The sequence below is a fragment of the Ceratotherium simum genome, chromosome 4 (assembly GCF_057802395.1).
Source record: "Ceratotherium simum simum isolate JZ-2026a chromosome 4, ASM5780239v1, whole genome shotgun sequence".
Lineage (NCBI taxonomy): Eukaryota > Metazoa > Chordata > Mammalia > Perissodactyla > Rhinocerotidae > Ceratotherium > Ceratotherium simum.
Genome location: NC_141903.1, coordinates 36,972,880 through 36,994,203, shown reverse-complemented (window position 1 = coordinate 36,994,203; position 21,324 = coordinate 36,972,880). Strand labels below are relative to the sequence as shown.

Genomic DNA, 21,324 nt, shown 5'->3' with positions numbered 1-21,324 from the left:
GTGTGACAGCCTAATTCTGTTGTGCTAGCGTTGTATTCTGTGCCCAGGGCTAGGTAATTCAGCAGTAAATCTTGGGGTGATGCACCTAAGTCGGACATTTGCTGAGGGAAAATCTTCCATAGAAGTTTGGGCAGAGGTACATTTAAACCATGAAGGTCTTTTATTTCTCCTACCATAGACATCAAACTAAACAGAACTATCCTGAAGTCTTGACTAATGCATAGACTGATTGAAATTTATATTGCCAAACGTTTTCTTACTCTTGTTCTGCCAGTAGCTTCATGGTGTTCATGTTTCCCCCTTCCTGTGCATGGCAGGCTTTGTTTTTTATTCTGAAATATAGCCGAATTTGGATTTGTCCCTCCTGCTTCTCCCTCTCTATGTTTTGAATAGCTTTCTATTTAGATGTGCTTCCTCCTGCCTACATAGATTGCCACAGGCTATACACAGCCATTTGCACAAGATAGAATTAAGAGCTCAGATACCCATTCATATTTACTTGAAGAATCCCTTTCAATTTTAGTGGGCTCTTTGACCCAATTGGCTAAATTTAACGGGATGAATTTGCATGTATATTGGCTAGATGCTAGCAGTGTTGGTTGCTGAAGCTTGGAAATGTTATTCCATCAGAACCCCCTTAATGCACTCTGAGGTGGAGGGACAGCGACATGTGCTAAGACAAGCAAAAAAAATTGAACATGTGATGTCGTCAATGCAAAGAAAATCAGTAACAGAAATTTGGCCCAAAGAGAGCAAGATCATTTCTTATTAGGAACAGCTTATTGCAGCTTGTCAACATTATAGCTGCTGTTGAGACATTGACCTCGGTATTTCTAAAACAGGGCCTGCTAAGGTTTGAGCTGCCATGGGAGTAGATTCCGTTCTGCTGCTTGTTTTGTGTGTGCGCGCGTACGTTTATTTGGCGGAGAGAGGGGAGAGGTCTGTCTGTCTGTCTAATGGCTTTATAGCTTTTTCCCTTGTATGGCTGTGCTATAATTTATGGAGATGTAGTTTGTTTTGAGGCCTTTGCAGACAGTATAAAATGAATATACTTTTAATATCTTTGCATCCTTAGGCAAGTTTATATACAAGGTAAGTTCCTAGCAGTAAAATCGCTGGGTTACAGGGTGTGTGTATTTAAATATGATAGACATTGCCACATTGCCTTTCAAAAAGTTTTAAACCATTTTATTCTTCCTTCAGTAGTCTGTAAATGTGTACTAACCCCCGCATAACACCATATTGGAAGCTTAGCAAACTTTAAAAATATATGTGAGTCTGATAGGTGAAAAATGCTCTCTGTGATTTGTTCTTCTTTAATTATGAGTGAGATTGAGCATCATTTTGTATGTAGGTATATTGTCACTTTTGCTCTTTTCTGTAGTCTGTGTGTTTCATTTGCTCATTCCCACTTCCTACTCCTAAAATTGGTTATTTTCTTAAAGATTTGTAAGGCTTTTTTGCTTATTAAATAAATTAATTTTGTTTGCCACTTATTTTATAAATATTTCTTCTAGTTAGTCTTTTAAAGGTTTTATGGTTTTTGTTCTGCATACTTTTAATGAATGGCAGAACTGATGAGAATCTTTCTTAATATTAAAACACACACACACACTTGCCAAATTATCCTAAAGATCCAGCACCAGTTGGTGAACATGAGATGTTGTAGAATCTTCAGTAAACAAAGATTTCCTGTTAACCCATTATTTTTAGTAGGGCAAAGAGGATCAGAGCACTTTAGAAAGTTTTTTTTTTTTTTTTAATCAATATAGAAACCAAAAGATTTCCTTGGTTTATCACAAATCTTAGCCTGATTTTACCAGTTAACTAAGAATTGAAAAATCCTTCTGAAATAACCCTACAGCTGAATCTTTTTTTCTGTGGATTATTAGTAGCTTTAAAATTAAGGTCTTATTCTATGACCTTTATATACTTACTATGTATGCCTCTTTGCTTTATATACCTGTTTGTGCTTCTGAGAACTTTCCAACTTATTATGCACAGCAGCTATTTAACAAGTAGATGATTACTATCTGTTTTAAGAAGAAGAAATCTGGTGTCTCAAAAAGCGGTTGGAGTATCTCAGCTATATGCTTCAACTTGTGCCAGGACCCTCTTAGTGTTGGCTCTCTAACTCTTCTTTATCATGGATTTTGTCATTGTTTTCCCCAGAAACAGAAAGGAATAGTTCACATTCTCATTCTGATCTACCAGAATTTGGTGGAAAGGTGTCACATATTCATTGTGGTTTACTTAGTGATAGTTCTGTACAATAACAGCCACGTGACTGGACATGGTGTAGTTACGCCATGGTGGAATACCTCAAAAGCCATATTCTAGCATGTGTCTCTGGCCAGAGCTGAAAATACCTAAACTTATTAGAACTCATAGAACATCTAGACAGATACCTGGGCATATTTTTAGGTGTAATACAGCACCGAGCCGAGAAAAATGTGAAAGTGGTGAACAAGGCTAGCTATCATCTGAGAAAATACCTAGACAAACCAGTAGAGTCGTTTCTAACTTCTGCTTTCTGTGAGGGGAAGGAGAAGGAAAGTAGGATAACAAGTATGTAACATTAGAGTTCCTACCTAGTTTTTTAATTTTTAGGATATAATAGGTAACGTTAGGCAAACTAGAAACTTCTGTTCCTTGTAACCTTAAGGAGAGGGTACTCTTTGAGAGAATTTGGAAATGCAGGACTATATAACCATTATATTCTAATATTAAGCTACTTAGTCTTTGCCTAAGGTTCCCGGTGAGTCTTGTCACATATTCAGTTTATGCAGAGCCCATTAGTCTCTGTGGGCCAGGTAGAACAACTAGGGTCAAATTGCTTCTCATGTTATTCATTAAATGTATGTTGCATGACAATGTGTTGCCCAGCCCACTGCAAACCTTTTAGTCCTACTCATGAAGACATGGATTGACTCTTTAATAGATGCCAGTCTTTCTTGGTTTTCAAACATTTTTCTTGAGAGTCTCTCTAATATTAGCTTCCACATTCTTCTCTGAAGCCTTCCAGCAGCACCTTAGATATCACTTCCTTTCTAAAGTTCCTCACCCCCTGCTTTACTCAAAGGCCTCTACTCTGTGGATGGCAGCCTCAGTTTTCCCTTTTTGTACCCGGAGATGAAAGTGCTGCTCAATTCCTTTCTCTCTCTCATTGTCTTGGGAGGGTGGGGAGGAGGAGGGCTTCAGACGCCCATTCTGACTTGGGTCTTGTGGCATGCCATGATTCTTAGTTTTTAAATTTTGTCTAATTTTCTGATGGCTGATGGAGGCATTGTGTCAAATTAGACCTTCCTGTTAAATTAATCAGACTTTCTTGTTTCCTTTTAAATAGTCCTTAAATGTTTCAGGGCCAAAACATTGGGTTTTACCCTCCTCTGCTACTTTCTCCATCCTTACTGTAGATTGAAATGAAGATAGAAAGCAGTATTTGGGGTTATTTGAAAAGCCTTATATTTTCACTAATAACAAGAATGCAGGAGACTGATAATTTGCCACATAGATCACACGTTGAGTCCTGTGACTTTTAAACATGTCTATAATTGGTCGCTGTTTTCTCATTTTGTTCGTGTTCAGTGGGAGAAGACAGGTCAACAGGTAATTATCCCAGGGTATGATTTGAGAATGGCTGTGAGGGGAAGCATTAGGTGCTGTGGGAGCACTTTGGAGGGACACCTAGCTCGAAGTTAGGGTTGAGGGTGGCCAGAGGAGGCTCTTGCACGGAAGCGTGATATCTCATGTAAAGGATGAATAAGAGTTAGAAGAAGGGGGGAAGAGTATTCCAGGTAGGTGAGAGAGAGCATGGCATGTCTGAAGAATTAAAATGCAGTGTAGATGGATCATAGCGTGAAAGATGGCAGAGTGACCATAGTCATTGAAGTAATGGGAATGGCTGGGCTCTAGTAGGGAGAGTGTGCAAAATCAAAAGAGAAGGAAGCCTCTGGCAGAAGATCCCTGAAGAGACCATGTAGATCCTTCAAATTAGAGCACGTTTTCCCCTGAAAGTATTAATGGAAGTTTTCACTGTGTGTTTTTCCCTGGAAGCATTGTGTTTATTTTGTGCCCTTACCTTTTAGGTTGAGTAGTCTTTTGTAGGCTCACCTGGGAACCTTTGTCACATTATTTCTAGGGACTGAAATGCACCTTGAGATGCTCCCTTGGAGTCAGGGAGCTGAGAGGTGGTAGGGTATGGGTGAAGAATTGGTGAACACATACATACCAGGCACAGCACTGAGGTGTCATCTGTGGCAAAGGTACGAGTGGTTTGGGGAGTTGTGAATTTGTTATAGGAGAATGCTTACTCCTTCTGAAGCAGGAGTCAGTTCTTTGGAAGAAAAAAAAAATGCTTGTTCTTTGAGAAGTCACCACCAAAATGAGTAAATCCTCCAGGAAATTCTAGTTCTCAATGTTTATTTATTTATTTATTTACTTAATTATCTCTCTCATTTAATTAGTTAATTAATCAATTTATTTATTTATACGTGCATGCTCAGGAAGATTCGCCCTGAGCTAACATCTGTTGCCAGTCTTCCTCTATTTTATATTTGGGTCGCTGCCACAGCATGGCCACGCCACCAACAAGTGGTGTAGGTCTGCACCCGGGATCCAAACCTGGGCTGCCAAAGTGGAGCATGCTGAACTCCACCACTACACCATGGGGCTGGCCCCCTTAATATTTTTAAAAATTCAATGCCTAGCATAAATGTAACTTTCTGCGTAGTTTTTACTTACTACTCTCACCCACTATGATGTCATTCAGAACTCCTGCCCGACCCAGCACGATACAGGGTATTGCTGAATTAGGTGTTGCTCTGAATTATTTTATCTCAGATTATAAATCCCCTGAGAGAAGGATTATGTCTAGTCCTACCCACTCCAATGGATACAGAGTAGGTGCTCAGTAAAGAGTATGTCTAAATAAATAGAAGTCTGTCCACGTGGGAGGAAGGTGAAGTGTCTTCTTCATGCTTCTGCTAAAGATGAGTTTTGAAAGCCCTTCCACTGTGAGCTAGGACTGGTTGCTAGAGGCTGTCCCAGCTAATAACCTTTGCCTCTCCTCAGCTCAGCTGATATTTACTTGCTGAGGAGAAGCTTTATGTTGAAATCCAAACATATCTTATCTTTTTCTTAGAAAGCCCTTTGTCACTGCTTAGCAGGGACATACATATCAAAACTGAGTGAACCTTTAAGTGGTCTCTCTCTGCTCAGTGGAATAGAATCTCTCAGTTAGGTGGGAGCTGAGAGTCACTTATTTTATAATTTTATTTATTTATTTATTTATTTTTTTCCCCAAAGCCCCAGTAGATAGTTGTATGTCACAGCTGCACATCCTTCTAGTTGCTGTATGTGGGATGCGGCCTCAGCATGGCTGGAGAAGCGGTGCGTCGGTGCGCGCCCGGGATCCGAACCTGGGCCGCCAGCAGCAAAGTGCGCGCACTTAACCGCTAAGCCATGGGACCGGCCCAGAGTCACTTATTTTAAAGATTCATCGAGCAACTTTACTTTGGCTTAGATAAAACTAGAAATAAAAAATCATAACAGCTTTAATTTAAAAGAGAAGTAAAATCTTGTTTTACAGATCAGCAGGTTTTCTACTTTCATCATGCTCATTGTTAAGATTGTAAGTGTGTGTATGTGTGTGTACTCATCCCTATTATATTTTAAATGATTGGAACCCTAAACTTGCTGTTTAGACCTTTTTTTTTTTTTAAAGGGATGCTTTGATGTAAAAGATGGTCTGTCTAGTATAACCTAAAAGCTTCAGTAAATAACTTCTGAACTGCCCCCTTCTGATTAATGAGGCGTAAACCTCTATTTCCCAAAGTAACAGGAAAGGCAAATTGATTTTTAGGGTAGTTTGACAAAGACAGAATTAACAGATTCATGGTGTGGGTTGGATCTTAAAGTGAGTTTTGCTGTGTGACTATAATTCCCTCAAAAGTCAAGTTTAAGAATTTGCTTTTATAAGGTTCAGATCCTGGGTGCGCGCCCAGGCACCGCTTGTCAAACCATGCTGTGGCGGCGTCCCGTATCAAGTAGAGGAAGATGGGCACGGATGTTAGCCCAGGGCCAATCTTCCTCAGCAAAAAGAGGAGGATTGGCATCGGATGTTAACTCAGGGCTGGTATTCCTCACCAAAAAAAAGAAAAGAATTTGCTTTTATATAACTTTCAAAGTAAATTGAGGAAATTTCTGGGCATTTGAGATTACAAGGGATTGGGCTCTCATAGGGTCATTGAGCCCAACCTTTGGGTTTCAGATAACAGGTATTTTCTGGAATAAATGATCTGTTAGAAACACTTAAGAAATGTGGCTACTTTACTGGGTTTTGCAAACTTTACTGGCTTTATTTGGAGAAATTTTCTTGAAGTGAGTGCTTGAGTGTCTAAGGAATGTGCTGAGACTTTCCTGATTAAAGCATTAATTATGAGTTCAGTTTGATTTTTTGTTTGTTTGTTTATTCAATTTTATCCTCCTTTGCCTTAGGTCCTGGTATTTTGACTTTTGAGATTGTCTTTTCTTTTCTGACTGATGGCTGTGAATAAATCAGTTTATTCCTGCAGGTAGAAATTCTCATACTTGAATCAATTTTTGTTGAGACTCTTTTTTTACCCATTAACGTTAGTTGACTGCTTAATTTTATTGGCAGTACAGGAGTATTGTGGGGAGACGTAAGGGATGTGACCTTGACCAGATTTGATAGTGACCATATCAATTTATCGCTTATATTTCAGCTCGTAATATTCATAAGTCCCCTCTTGTCTCCTTTCTGTCCTCTGCTAAATAATCTATATCCCTCAACATTCCTTCTCTTTTCTCCTCTAGCAGTCCATAGAGATGAGGGCAGAGGGACAAGTGTCATTGTCCCCTTTTAATGGATTGGGGATAAGAGAGAAAGTGAGTAACAAATGTACATAAAAGGCACTCAGCAAATGTATAAACACATTTCCCCCATCCCCAATCGTTCATCTGCAGTGCTGGTTTATGTACTGATGGCATATCCATAACAGAATGTCATGAGGGCAGCCAAAGGTAGAACACAGGGTCAACTTCCTTTGTCCATTTGTATCTCTCCTGTGATTACTATATGTTTTAGAGAAAGAGCCACATTTATTGGCTGGGCATTCTATAAGGAAAAACTTTTAATATACTTCATAGTTTAACCTAGCTGATGTCTTACTAGGTATTTCCAAGCACATGGCTAGCTCTACCTGGGATAACTACCTTTGTCTCTTTTCTTTCAACTATGATCTATTTTGATTCTGCTTAGAATGTTCTCTGGGGCAAATCTTAACTCAACTCCCTGACCTCTGAAGAAATGCTGATTTATATACCTTTCTCAGAGTGGCTAATATGTTCTTTTCTGTGCAATAGAACTACATTAAGCTTAACCTAGAATTTAAAAAATATGGCTGAAGTAATCTTACAAGGCATTCTTTTTTTTTTTTTTAATTTTATTTATTTATTTATTCCCCCAAAGCCCCAGTAGATAGTTGTATGTCATAGCTGCACGTCCTTCTAGTTGCTGTATGTGGGACTCGGCCTCAGCATGGCCGGAGAAGCAGTGCATTGGTGCGTGCCCGGGATCCGAACCCGGGCCGCCAGTAGCGGAGTGCGCGCACTTAACCGCTAAGCCACGGGGCCGGCCCTTACAAAGTATTCTTATTCGAGCTGCATAGTATACATTATTAACTCTGACCCATCGTGGTTCATCTTAGTCTTAAAATTCGTTATTTCACATTGTTTTAGCACCAGGTGCCATCTTGCACATTTTGACCTTCTTCACATCTGAAAGTTGATCAAAATCAGGTGTAATGTGTTCTTGCTTGCAGTTCAAGGAGAGCACGTTCATTAATGAAATTAGTGTATGCTGAACCTTGAATTAAAATATGAATTTAATTTTTCAAGTAGAACTTGAAACAAAAGTCTTGTCTCTTGGCTTCTTTTATTTTGGAAAAACTCCCTCAATTCCCATCATCAGATACAGCTAAGAGTTGTATGGTTAGGTTTTTATGAACAAAGCCACATGGTTATTCACCTTCCTCTGCCCTTCCTTATTTTCCAACTTTGGGCTAAAAAAATTGACTGTTTTTTCAGTGTTGATTTGAGTGCAAATAACTATCAGCTGTCATTCACTTTCCTTGTGAATTACTAAAATGTGCATCTCTTTCTTTTTTTTCCAGGCTGGACGTAAAGAAAGAAGTGATGCGCTCAATTCTGCAATAGATAAAATGACCAAGAAGACAAGGGACTTGCGTAGACAGGTAAGCAGGAAGAAAGTGCTGATTGTTTTCCCAAGTTCTCAATTGTGTAGTTTTGGTTAAAATCTCAACAAATACCGGGCCCGTATATTTTATTGGGGTAAAGGATGGATTTTCACAGGGAACTGACAATCTCTGTTTGTTTTGTTGCTAATAAACTTCTAAATGGCTAATAAAATCTCTTGGGGACCTGGAATAATACAGTCCCACTGGGATAGACTCAATAAATTAGCTGTAGTGTGAAAAGGATGTACAGGTAAGAAAATCAGTATAATGTGACTTGGGGACATGTGAAAGTACTCTGAAGGATCTTGTGATATTAGCTTACGAACAGTAGAGATAGAAATTGCAGTAATTTAACTTGCCCCCTTCGGATGACACACTCACAGTTCCTTTAGACCCTTGGTGGAGATGTGCTTCCAGTACAAATATGGAGGGTATGGAGATATTTGGGGTACTCAATTTTCTGAGTTAGTAAATACAGAGGAAAGAATCTCTTCATTTAATGTTAAATAATCCCATTAACATTTTGGAATCAAATTGAGTTTTAGTCTTTAAAAAAGGTAGGGTTAAATTTATAAAACAATGTATTAAGGTTTAAAAAGAAGTTGTAATACTAATACAAATAATTTCCAGACTTAATGGAGAGACATTTTGTTATTCATGTCTAATATAAAGCAAAATTGAAGATGGAATGTATCTTTATTCATTTTCCTTTTGGTGAAATAGTATTAGAAATAGTTATAAAGATAACCTTGCAGTTTTAAGGTTCATAGTATGCTAACCCTGAACAGATAAACCAGAAAGTGCTTTTTTCCTTTCTTCTCATTTTTATTTAGCGAATTAGGCTGATTACATATATTCCAAGGCTATGTGCCAATTCATCCCAGAGCTGCTTTCTGTTCAGTTTTGTATTATTCCTTTAAGATACAAGCTTTAGTTTTGTAATTCTTAAGAAAAAAGGATATTATCTTGAAAACTGAGATTCTGTTGCTGAAATGCTCTAACTGTAGTGTAAATCATTGTCTCCACGATCATATGTTTCCTTTGTTGCAGATTATGTAACTGCATGGCTTACATGAGGGGTCCTCATAAGTGCAGCCCAGCTATCATGAGCTTTCATTAGACTTAAAAGTATAAGAGAAAAAAGAAATCTAGATTCTTGGTAGAAATAAAATCAAATTTTTACAATTTAATTATTAGCTCCGCAAAGCTGTCATGGACCACGTTTCAGATTCGTTCCTGGAAACCAACGTTCCACTTTTAGTATTGATTGAAGCTGCAAAGAATGGAAATGAGAAAGAAGTTAAGGAATATGCCCAAGTTTTCCGTGAACATGCCAACAAATTGATTGAGGTAAGTGTATTAGCAGCTTTATTAACTGTAGGTAATTTGGTGGAGAGTGGTGATTTTTAATCACATTATTTAATCAGCTGAAAATTTTGGGGGCTCACCTAGTATACAATATGTATAAGATGAAAGTCTTTCATATTGATCAGTTTACATTAATTATGTACATGATTAAATATAGAGAGTCACTATCTTGAAACTTAAGATCTCTACCTAATGCAGATAAAGATAGATCATGACATGCCTAAACTCAGAAGACACTGTACAAGGATACAGTGTACCTAGCTTTTCTAGAAAAGCTAGAGCTCAAGAATCACACTGCCTGGGCTTGCATCCTGGCAAGTTACTTAACCTTTCTGAATTCCCATTTTTTGTCTGTAAGATGAGGATACTAATGATACGTATCTCAGAATTAATTTTGAGGTCTGAAAGAGATGGTGTATGTCAAGTGCTTAACCCTTGCCTGAGCCATAGACTCAGCCCAATCATCTTGTTTTAAAATTGAAGAAACTGAGCTCTAACATGCTGCTATTTTGATATGCTTGAACAATAGAAATCTGTATGTGAGTGGTTAGTTTGTTAGATGACAGAAAGAGGAGTGAATTGGTATTTAATTTCCAGGTAGGTTAGGCTTGCCTCCTACCTTTTGATAACTGAAATTATGTAATTATTTAATTTATTCACTATTACTTTGTTTCAAAAATTTGACACATGGTAAGCATATACCCAAGTTATTTGATTTTGTAACCTTAAATGTGAAACATCTAATATTTGGAAAAGATATTCCATAGACCATTTGGTTAAGTTGGTCATTATGTAAGTAGAGAAAATGAGCCTTTTATGTAAAATGTCTGTCTTGTACATTTGGATTTATAGTGACATTAGGCCAGGTTAATACCATAAAAATATTTCAAGGAAAACCTCAGTAATTACATTAAATGCATTACTAATTTTACATCTAGTTTTCTTTGAACACTAAGTGTTATTCTGACCTGAATTAATTATGTACAGAATACACAGGTCAGTCTGCAACTCAAGTTAATGATTGTGGCATTTGGAATTAAAATCAGATGACTTTCATTTTGTGTCTCCATTAAGCATAATCTTGTTCACAATAGTCACGTGACAGCGTGAGTTGTAACCTCCAAATGTACAAATATTGTCTTCAGGAAGCCAGCCTCCTATATGTAGCCTACATATTAGAAAGTGTGCCTGTTAAGCAGGAAGCAGGGTCACTACCAGCCCACAGCCTTGGATAATAGGTACCAGTAGTGGCATGGGAAAGGGGTCGGTGTGGTGGCTGAACCTCAGAGGTTCAAGCTACAACCCTTGTCTGTACTGTAGCTGGAGGGTTCTTTCTTATGGCCTGCTGTGTCATCCTCAGCTTCTCTAGCCAGCACAGCTGACACTTGCTGAACACCTATTGTGTACCAGGTGTATGCAAATACAATGACTTTCCACAATAACATTTCTCAGGTGAGGAAACTTGAGGCTTAAGAGAGGTTCAACAACTTGCCTAAGGTCACTTGGCTTGCGTCCCTCCAACAAAGAGGGCTGTGCCACTCAAGGTCAGTGGCTTAGTGGACAGCCTTATGCCAAGTGAGAAGCGTTATGTGGACCTGGTGGCTTTGGAGACCTTGCTCCGGGAGCTTTGTCCATACTTATACTTTTTATTTAATTCTGAACATTACTAACCAAGGTCCCCTTAGAGTTTGGTGTTCCCTATCACAACTCAGTTTTGACCCCTTTCTCACCTCTTTCCCCTCTCTATGCCCTCCGCCCCCATCACCCCCCCATACATATTATATATATTAAATAACACCTGGCTTTTCCTTGCCTGAGGCATAACCAAAGGCTTTGTAGTACCATTTTGCAAACAGTTAAATTACATTTATGATAATGAGATACTAGGATATATAATTGCATACGTGCATGAAAAGGAAATGAGTTTTTAAAGTGTTATAAAAGCCTCAAATTCCTCACTTAAGGCAGAACTTTATTCTTCAATGACAAAGCTTCTCCTCCCCACATATTTGTGTTATAATGGAACACTGAACTAGGGAGAGAAGTATTTTAAGCAAAGGTAAAATACTTCCTTCTGGTTGTTTTGTTAATCTCCTAACTTCTTCCTTACTTTTCATTAGTTCCCTCTTAAATGGAGTAAATGTCTGCAGGCCAACTTTGATTTTAGGGGCCATCTGCCATTTTTCCTGGGGGTTTAGGGGGAGTAAGAGTGCTGAGTAAAAGTTGAGTAGGACTAGTGTTTGATAGTTCTCCTGCAGGAAAGGAGGGTTCAGATTCTGCAGCCACTGAGAATTCTGCTGGATGTGTTTGTCCTAAAATACTGCAATACAGTTCTGCCGCTAACCACCTGGAGTTAGCATAGACCCCACAGGTAAAGGGCATGATCCTATCAAGACTGCCCTCACTGTAGATGCCAGCTGCAAGTTAGGAGGTCCCCAGCCCACCTGCACTTCTGACCCAACTGGCTATAAATTTAGGGGTTCCCATAACTGCCCCTCACATTAAATGCCAGCTACAAGTTTGGGGGTCCCCAGGCCATCTATACGTCTCACTGACTTGCTACAAATTTGGGGGTTTCCCATGGCCCACTTCAGGTTTGATATTTTGCTAGGACAACTCAGAACTCAGGAGAGTGTTGTACTTATGATTACATTTTATTGTAAAGGATACAAATCAGGACCAGCCAAATGAAGACACATGTAGAGTGAAGGGTGGGAAGGTCTCAAAGACAGTTACCTGCCCTCTCGCCATGGAATCAGGGCACATCACCCTCCTGGCACATTGATGGTTCACCAACCAGGAAGCTCCATTGAGTTTCAGTGTCCAGAGTTTTTATTGGAGTCTCGTTGTCTAGGCATGATTGATAGAATCATGATTTAATTGAACTCAGTCTCCAGTCCCCCTTCCTTCCCACTGGAGCTTGGGCTCTCCTGAAAGTTCCAGTCCTCTAATCACATGGTTGGCATGGTGCCCTGCTCCATCCTCAGTCATCTTATTAGCATAACATCTGGGGGCTCACCAGGAGTTCCTCATTAGCATAAACTATGTGGGCCAATGATGAATAATAAAGACATTCTTATCACTACTGAAGTCTTAAGGATTTAGAAGTTGTCTCCCAGGGAATCCAGGACAAAGACCAGACGTTATTATACAACACCTCCCCATCCTGAAGGTGTATGGAATGCATGGTTTTCAGGCAGCTTGCTACACAGCCATAAACACCACATGGAAGAAGTAAGACAGAGCACTTTTGTTTCTGAAGCTTTATGTAGATCCTGTTTGTGGCCATTTACCCAGTGACTTGCCGCTTCTCTTATCTGGTGCTCCTTGCGTTGTTGGAGTTTTTCTTTTCCCTTAGGTTCTCCTCTTAGGAGCCAGGTTTTCTGTTCTCTCCAGGGAATTCGGTCCATCTCTTCACACCACAGTGAGTGGTTCTTTTCATAGAATCATTTTCACTCTGGTGTGTAAATCCCCTTCTGTGTAACATCCATGTATTGTCACTTATCCTTTCTTGGACTCTTTCTGTAGTGGGAAACTCCCCCTCTCCGGAGGCAGCACGTTCCACTGGTGGATTCTCTGGTTGTTAGGAAAGGGGAGCCACAATTTCCTTCTCTGGAACTACCCCTGTCCATCTTCTCAGTGCTATATAATACATGGGTTTGAGAGGAGCTATAAATGTAAAATACACACCTGATTTCAAAGATGTGATATGGAAAGAAAGAATGTAAAATATCTCATTAACTTTTTATATTGGTTACATGTTGAAATGTAATATCTTGGGATTAAATAAAAATTATTTTTGCTAATTTCACCTTTTTTAATGTCGCTATTGAGAAATTTAAAATTCTTATGTCGCTCACATTGTATTTCTATTGAACAGCGCTGGTCTAGATGATTTCCTCATGCCTTTCAGAGGCTCTCTTCATCCCTCCTGTTCTCTTAATGCTCCCCACTCAAGTGCCAGCCCTTACTGAATACCTGCTCCAGGGACAGGCGGACGTAGATAGAGCAGCCGAGGCCTCCGTTGTTCTGGAAGGCAACTCTGACCAGTGTATCCCAGGATGGTTTTAGCCTTTTGGGCAGTGACCTCAGTCTGTGATTCCCACTGAGCTCCCAGTCAGTCAGCCCCAGGGTTTTCTCTCCTGAGGTGCTGCTGCTCAGTCCCATCTTCTTCATTCTTGTCTTGGGCTCTCTCTGTGGTTTTGACACTAATCCAGTATAAACTTCTTAGATTCAGTCTACTGTTCTATCCTGTCAGGCATTGCTGGCATTGCTCTTAATATTATTGACTGCCCCTTCCAAACTTATGTTCTTTCTTTCTTTTTTTTAAAGTAAGCATATCTTTTATCCAATCTGATGTTTAAAAAATGTTGTCTAAGACAAGGCATAAGATAGAACCTTTCAGTTTGCCACTAGAAATCATTCTCTTGATTGAACAATTTTTTGTATATAGTTGGCCTTTCAGCAGTTAAGAATTTTTTAATTTTTATCTTGTTCTCTAAATTATCTAGATAAAACATGTCTACACTATTCCCCTCATGTCCTTTTCAATATCTTCCATGATCCCTCCATTAAAATTAGGGTAACTATAGGAAGCACAGTTTATATTCTAGCAGTTTCTTTGTGGATTCCAGCCGCCTATCCACTTTCCAAAGCAGGTTCTGTTAATGTGCTATAGAGTAATTTCTTTATGTCCCCACAATTTTCCCCATGAGCACTTGGGTACTGCTGTACATCAAATAGCTGCTCCTTGAGGTTAGATGAACTCATCTCACATCTGATCCCTAAAGTGTATAGTCTGATTTATTGGGTGTTAGAAAAGGTGCTCTTCACCACTGAAGTGAAGCCAGGCCTCTGCAGACCTCTTCCCAGAACCATTTGGGCATGCTGTGTGATTGCTGCAGTAGGGATCTAGACTCACATAAAACTCGCACCAGACAGAGTTTGCCCAGGGTTGCTCTATGGCAATACTGCTTAGGCTCATTTGCCCAACTTCTTCATTAGAGATATTACAAGAGCCTCTGAAAGCATCCCTTTGCAACAGGGTGCTTGGGGAGAAAAGATAGAGTGCCAGTTTAGATTAGGTGCAGTTTTGGGGATGCTGCCATTTTAAAATATAGCTTTAAAAAAAAACTATAGGGGCCGGTCCAGTGGCGCAAGTGATTAGGTGCACGCGCTCCACTGCCGCGGCCCGGGTTCACCGGTTCGGATCCCGGAGATGCACTGCTTGTCCAGCCATGCTGTGGCGGCATCCCGTATAAAGTGGAGGAAGATGGGCACGGATGTTAGCCCAGGGCCAGTCTTCCTCAGCAAAAAGAGGAGGATTGGCAGATGTTAGCTCAAGGGCGATCTTCCTCAAAAAAAAAAAAAAAACTATAAAAGAAATAAAAGTTCATTTTAGAAAATTTGGAAAAAAAGAAAAGCACAAAGGAAATGAAGTAACATTTTGGAGTAGATTAACTCTTATTTTATCTATATGTGGATGGTTTTTTATAAAATACACAAAATTGATAGATACTGATTTGTTTTTTGAGGCAAATGATATCATAATATGTTATGATATAATGGATTTTCGCCCTGTGTATCAAGTCGTGGCCATTTTACTATGTTATAAAGTACTCATTTACAGCGTTTATATTGATTGCTTACTAGTTCATTTATTTAACCAGTCCCCTACCATTAGGCATTTAGGTTATTTAGGTTGTTACATATAACAATCTGATAAACATCCTTGTACTTTTTTTGTTCTGTTATGTTTTTGGCCAGTGTCCACTTAATTGCTCAAGCCAAAAATCTAGGAGTCATCCTTTTATTCTTTTTTCCTCATGTTCTATATTTAATCAACAAGCCCCCAAATCATTCTACTCTTTTTTTAATTTCCATAGTTACCTCCCTAGTTCAAGCCATCGTCTCTCACTGGACTTCTGCAACAGCCTCCTAACTGATTTCTTTTGCTTGCACTCTTGTCCCTCTCTAGTCTCTTTTTTGCAAAGCAGCCAACATGATCCCTTTAAATCAGATCATGTTGTTCCTTTGCTTCAGGACCAATTGATGCCCCCGTGGCTTCTAGGCACACTTGGGATAAAATCCTGAAATCCAGATTCTTGACCATGGTCCATAAGGTGCTCTGCCTGCCTTTTCAGCTGCCTCTAGTCCTGTGTCTCTCTTGCCTTCTAGCCCCCATGCTTGACTACTTCTTTCTCTTTGACCATCCCCAAACATGTTTCCACCTTATGTCCTCTGGGCTCCCTGGACCCTCTTCCTGGAGTGCTCTGCCCACTTCTTATCCTACAGGTCTCTGCCCAAATGTTACTTCTGCAGAGAGGCTTTCCTGGATCCCTCATTCTTGGGGCTTTTATAAAAGGGACAATGAATGATTAAATAGATAGGGTCTTCAACAATTTAATAATAAATATAGTGACAGATTCCACATGATTTTTTTCTTCATTGTAAGTTCCCTCTAAAAAGGCAAGGTCTTAACATTCAGTTGCCACTCAGTTGAGATCCAAACAACAATGATCTCGTGAGGAGTTAACCCAGCATGTGGCCTTCAGCCTCCCAGTGACGGTATTGGGAGGACAGAGGGCTGTGAGTCCCGTGCTTCCTCCTGATCGTCCCAGTACAGCTTTCATTGTTTTTAAAAATGATGTTCAACCTTTCTGTTTATGTTTTAAATGTATCTTGTAAAGAGCATGTTTTTAGTTATTGTTACTCAGTTTAGCAGGGTTTTTTTCCCCTGTTAATTAGAGAGTTTAGTACATACACATCCATTATCATTATGACATGTGGATTCATTTTTACCATTGCATTTTGTTCTCTCTCTTTCTCTTTCTTAACTCTGTGCTTCACCCCTCCATCTCTATTTCTAACTTTCCTTCTCTCTTTTGGATAGATTGAGTCCTCCCACCTCCTCCTATTGTTAGCCTCTTCTTGTTTGGAAATCATACACTCTCTGTTTTATTAGTAGTAACTGGATATTTTAGCATACATGTTGAACTCAGCGGTTGAGGTTAATCAGTATCTATTCCTCCTTCTGAAACAGTATAAGAATCTTAGAATGTTTTAACTTCAGTCATTCTGTAACTTAAGTATTATTGTTCAGTACTTTGGTTCTCTTAATTTTTTAGCCCTGTGAGTTAGACACTTTTGGTATTGCTTTATTCACTTTTTCAACTTTTGCCGAAATTTTACCTGACGCCATATTTTCATTGCTTCCCATTTCTTCTCACAGATTAAACTTTCCTTCTGGGATTACTTCCTTCTTCCTGAAGCATATTCATTAGACATTTCTTTAGTGTGGGAGGTGGGAAGATCTGTCTGGAGTAAATGCTCTCAAGTTGTTTTTGCTTTTGTTTTGTCTAATGTCTTTATTTTGCCCTAATTCTTAAAAAAATAATTTCATTGGATGTATAGTCCTAGGATGGTTTTTCCCCCCTTTCAGTGATTTGAAGATATTATTTCCCTATCTCTGGCTTCTGTTGCTGTTGAGAAGTCAGCAGTGAATCTTAACTGAGCTTTCTTTGTAGATAATTTGTATTTACTTTCTGGCTTTAAAAATATCTCTTGTCTTTGTTGTTCTAAAGCTTCCCTACAGTGAGTTGGGGTGTGGATTTCTTTTTATTTACCCTGCTTAGAATTTGTCTTCCTAAATCTGAAAATTATGTTTCATCTACTCTGAAAAATTTTTAGCCATTATCTCTTTCAGTATTGCTTTTTTCCCATTCTCTCTCTTTCCTTCTGAAATTCCTCGTAGTTGAATAGTAGACCTTCTTAATCTATCTTACGTCTTTTAACTTCTTTTGTGGTTTCCATATCATGGAAATGTCTTGATTTTCTTGGATAATTTCTTCATGACTTTCCAGGTTTATTCTGTTTTCAGCACTGTTTAGTCAATATTATTTTAAATTTCTAGAAGTGGTAGAAGGTATTACTTTTCTCTTGAAGTTCTATTTTGATCCTTCTCGAATCTGCCTACTCATTTTTTAGTGTGTTTTTTCTTATCTATACTTTTTTAAAGTTTCTGTTTACATGAGAAACACATGTTCCATTTTTAGTATTTAATATTCCATTTTTAATCATGAGAGTTTCTGCAGTCATTATTGGTCGGATTATGCAGTTCTTTTGCTTACTTTTGCCCAAGATGGCTTATTTCCTTGTGTACTTCCTGCACTTTTTATTGTAAATTCTCATTCCTGGCATTTTGCATATGGAAATTCTTTGAGGCCTGGCTTTAGATTACCTTCCATCAGAGAAAATTTCCATTTATATTTACTTCTGCCAGTTGCTTAAGGATACTACTAACACATGACCTCCTAAACCTAAAGTTAGGTTTTTTGGGCCGTATAATTTCTACACCTAAACCCTTATGAAGGGCCAGCTTTGGGTTAGAATTTGGGGAAGGGAGGCCTTTTCTTTTCCTGCTTGAGTGAATGCTTAGAGCTTGCGCTGGCAAATATCCTGCTGTTTTCCTCTTCGTGGTGACTTTTTCTGAATTCACTCTTTCACTAAGAATGTTGCCTTTTGGCTGTCCCAGCTGTGTGCAGAGTCTCTGATCTAAAGCATCTACCTCGTGAGGGCCACGGATTGACCCATTAAAAACCCAAATTCTAGGGCTAGTGGTTAAGTTCAGTGTGCTCTGCTTTGGCAGCCCGGGTCCACAGGTTCAGATCCCGGATGTGGACCTACACCGCTCATCAGCCATGCTGTGGTGGCGACCCACATATAAAGTGGAGGAAAATTGGCACAGATGTTAGCTCAAGGCTAATCTTCCTCAAGCAAAAAAAGAGGAAGATTGGCAACAGATGTTAGCTCAGGGCTAATCTCCTCAGCCAAAAAAAAAAAAAAAACCCAAAAAACCAAGTTCTGATCACAGAATGCTCCACCCTCCATCTCGCATAAACATTGTTTTCATTGCTTGCTTACCTGTCTGAACTTCCACTTTTCTCATTTCTAGCCTCTGCTAATTTCCCTTACTGAGCTGCTTAGCCCTGCATTTGTTTTTAAAAACAGCATTATTGAGGTATAATTTATATACCATAAAATTCACCCATTTTAAGTATACAATTCAATGATTTTTGCTAAATTTACAGAACTATGCAACCATCACCACAATCTAGTCTGGAACTTTTCTATCACCCATGCATGCTTCATTTTTTGGTAAGATGTCTTGTTTCAGCTAATAAGATAGCCAATACCCTTCCCGGGAAATTGGAAAGATCCAACACCCTTCCCAGGAAATTGGAAAGATAGAAGCTTAACCTCTGTTCCATCATCATCTCCTCTGTGAGTTTGGGAGTAATTGTTAGAAATTTGAGTGGGTCTGAAATTATATGACAGTTGGGACTTCTTACTTTATATATGACAGGTTTGTAAAAGTTGAGTTACTGTTATTTTGGACTCTTTTTTTTGGTGAGGAAGATCGGCCCTGAGCTAACATCCATTGTCAGTCTTCCTCTTTTTGCTGAGGAAGATTGGCCCTGAGCTAACATCTGTGCCCATTTTCCTTTATTTTGTACGTGGGATGCCACCACGGCATGGCTTGATGTTTGGTGCGTAGGTCCGCACCTGGGATCCGAACCTGCGAACCCCGGGCTGCCGAAGCGGAGCGTGTGAACTTAACCACTATGCCACTGGGCTGGCCCTTATTTTGGACTTTTTGGAGTTCAGACTCAACCATTTTAAAGAAGAAAACTCAGGTAGTAGTTTAACTCAAAGCCACATAGCAAGTGATGTAGGTTTTGATCTTCATTCTTATGGTGGCCTGCTGCTTCTGTCTTGGTTTCACTACTTAGCCTTAAAAGCTCCCTATTCCACAGTTCTTCTCACTTGTTTCACTCCCACAGTGGGTATAGGCCGTTACGAGAGTAGGTCATTAATTTATTACCAAGAACAAAAAGAAATCTTTTCTTGTCTTCCTACCAGGGTTCCAGGGTAAGAGGCAAATACAAAACCAGGCGCACTTACTGAGGGCAGTGGGAAGCAACTTGTGTTTGACTTAAACAAATCTGAACTTTATTTAAAGTTCAGATTAACACATGTCTAATAGGGGAAAAATTGTCATAGTGGTATATTTTTCCACCGCAGAACTTTGTTTCATAAATTTAATTTAAGTAAAGAAAATCTAATGTGGAGTAAAGGTAGAGCTTTCCTAAATGGCTGGGAAGTTGTCTTTTCTGTCATGTACAGATGTCATATTTGTTGATCTGACACAGCCTGGCTGTGACAGTCTTTTCTTCCACAGCACAGATTGTTACTGGGCTACTCCTGAGACCAGAAAAAACCCAGGACTGTCTTTTGTCAGGGAGTTGCAAGTTTTCTGAAATGTTCTGCTCTTCTGCAGGTTCGACAGGGCAGAAGTAGTGCAAAAGAGGCCCTCATTGGGGCCGGCCCCGTGGCTTAGCGGTTAAGTGCGTGCACTCTGCTGCTAGCGTCCCGGGTTTGGATCCCTGGCGCGCACCGACGCACCGCTTCTCGGGCCATGCTGAGGCTGCATCCCACGTACAGCAACTAGAAGGATGTGCAGCTATGACGTACAACTATCTACTGGGGCTTTGGGGGGACAATAAATAAATAAATAAAATTATAAAAAAAAAAAAAAGAGGCCCTCATGATTTCAAAGCTAGTAGTCATAGCGTCAATCTTAGCCTACCTCTTGTATTAGCAGGAATCAAAGATGTTTAAATTGTTAATACACAGGTTACTGTGGTACCAAAGGTATAATAATTTATTCCCAGAACAAATCTAGAGATATTCTTCATTGCTCTACAAAGTCTCAGCTCTGCCAGGTTCTCTGTGGAAGTTAGCTGCTCCAAGTGTTTTTAATTCAAACTTCAGAATCTTCTTCAGTCTCAGTATTAACTGCCTTCCCAGATTTCTAGAGTCCCAGAAGGAGGCATTTGGGAAGCCCTTCCCCTCACCCCAGCTTTCACTGTAGTCGAGCCTGGCACTAGTATATGAGGTTAGCCTCTTAGAGAGCTGTGGTCGAGATGTTGCATTTGCACATTTGTCATTGTTAGAAGTGAGTAGCCCTGTCCCTGGAGGGTGAATTGAAGCTCATTCATCTGGAGAAGACTGTCAGTGACAGGCGCCCGCTTCCTCCTCTCGGGGCCAGGCAGGGGGGCCTCCTGAAACAGGCACTGTTCTCTTGTAGAACATTACTGCTTCAACAGTACATCAGAAGCATTTTTAAGTAATGTTTTAAAATAAAGAACAAGTCTTCCATAACCTTAGTTTTGTTAGAATTTGTATCAGGAAACAGGAAAGATGGTTTACAAAAGTCAGCCTTTCAGCCTTAGCCACACACCACTCTCGTGCATCTGATCTGTGGTAGATAATACTTATTATAATCTTTTCCTTCTTAATTTAAGTATTTTTTCTGGGCCCTACAGGTTCATAAAATTGGGAGAATGTAAATTGAAATAAAATTATTTTAGAGTGAAAGGCAAAAACACAGTAGCTTCCTGAATCTAACATTTCACTGGCCCCCTAAATGGTGGGAGTAGGACTGGGGTGCTGGGTAGTAGTACAGTCACTCACCTTACCAGGGATCTTTGTTAGTTCCAAATTGCTAATTCAGTGATCAACTTCAAATTTTATATTTGTTTTTCAAAATGCCTTCTTAAGGCACTGAAGCAATACAAGTTGCAGATTCATGAGCACATCTAGTTTAAGCTTCCTC

The 21,324-nt window shown here is 39.5% G+C and overlaps 1 protein-coding gene across 3 annotated transcripts in view; it reads left to right on the top strand.

The window, feature by feature from the left end:
- The window catches only part of CTNNA1 (catenin alpha 1), a 322,514-nt gene that overhangs the window by 260,065 nt on the left and 41,125 nt on the right, over positions 1-21,324 (top strand). For all 3 annotated transcript variants that reach the window (XM_087429728.1, XM_004420127.3, XM_087429729.1), the window contains exons 8-9: positions 8,196-8,276; positions 9,477-9,629. In XM_087429728.1, the coding sequence (XP_087285854.1) occupies positions 8,196-8,276; positions 9,477-9,629 (234 nt within the window). The remainder of the gene's footprint in view (positions 1-8,195; positions 8,277-9,476; positions 9,630-21,324) is intronic.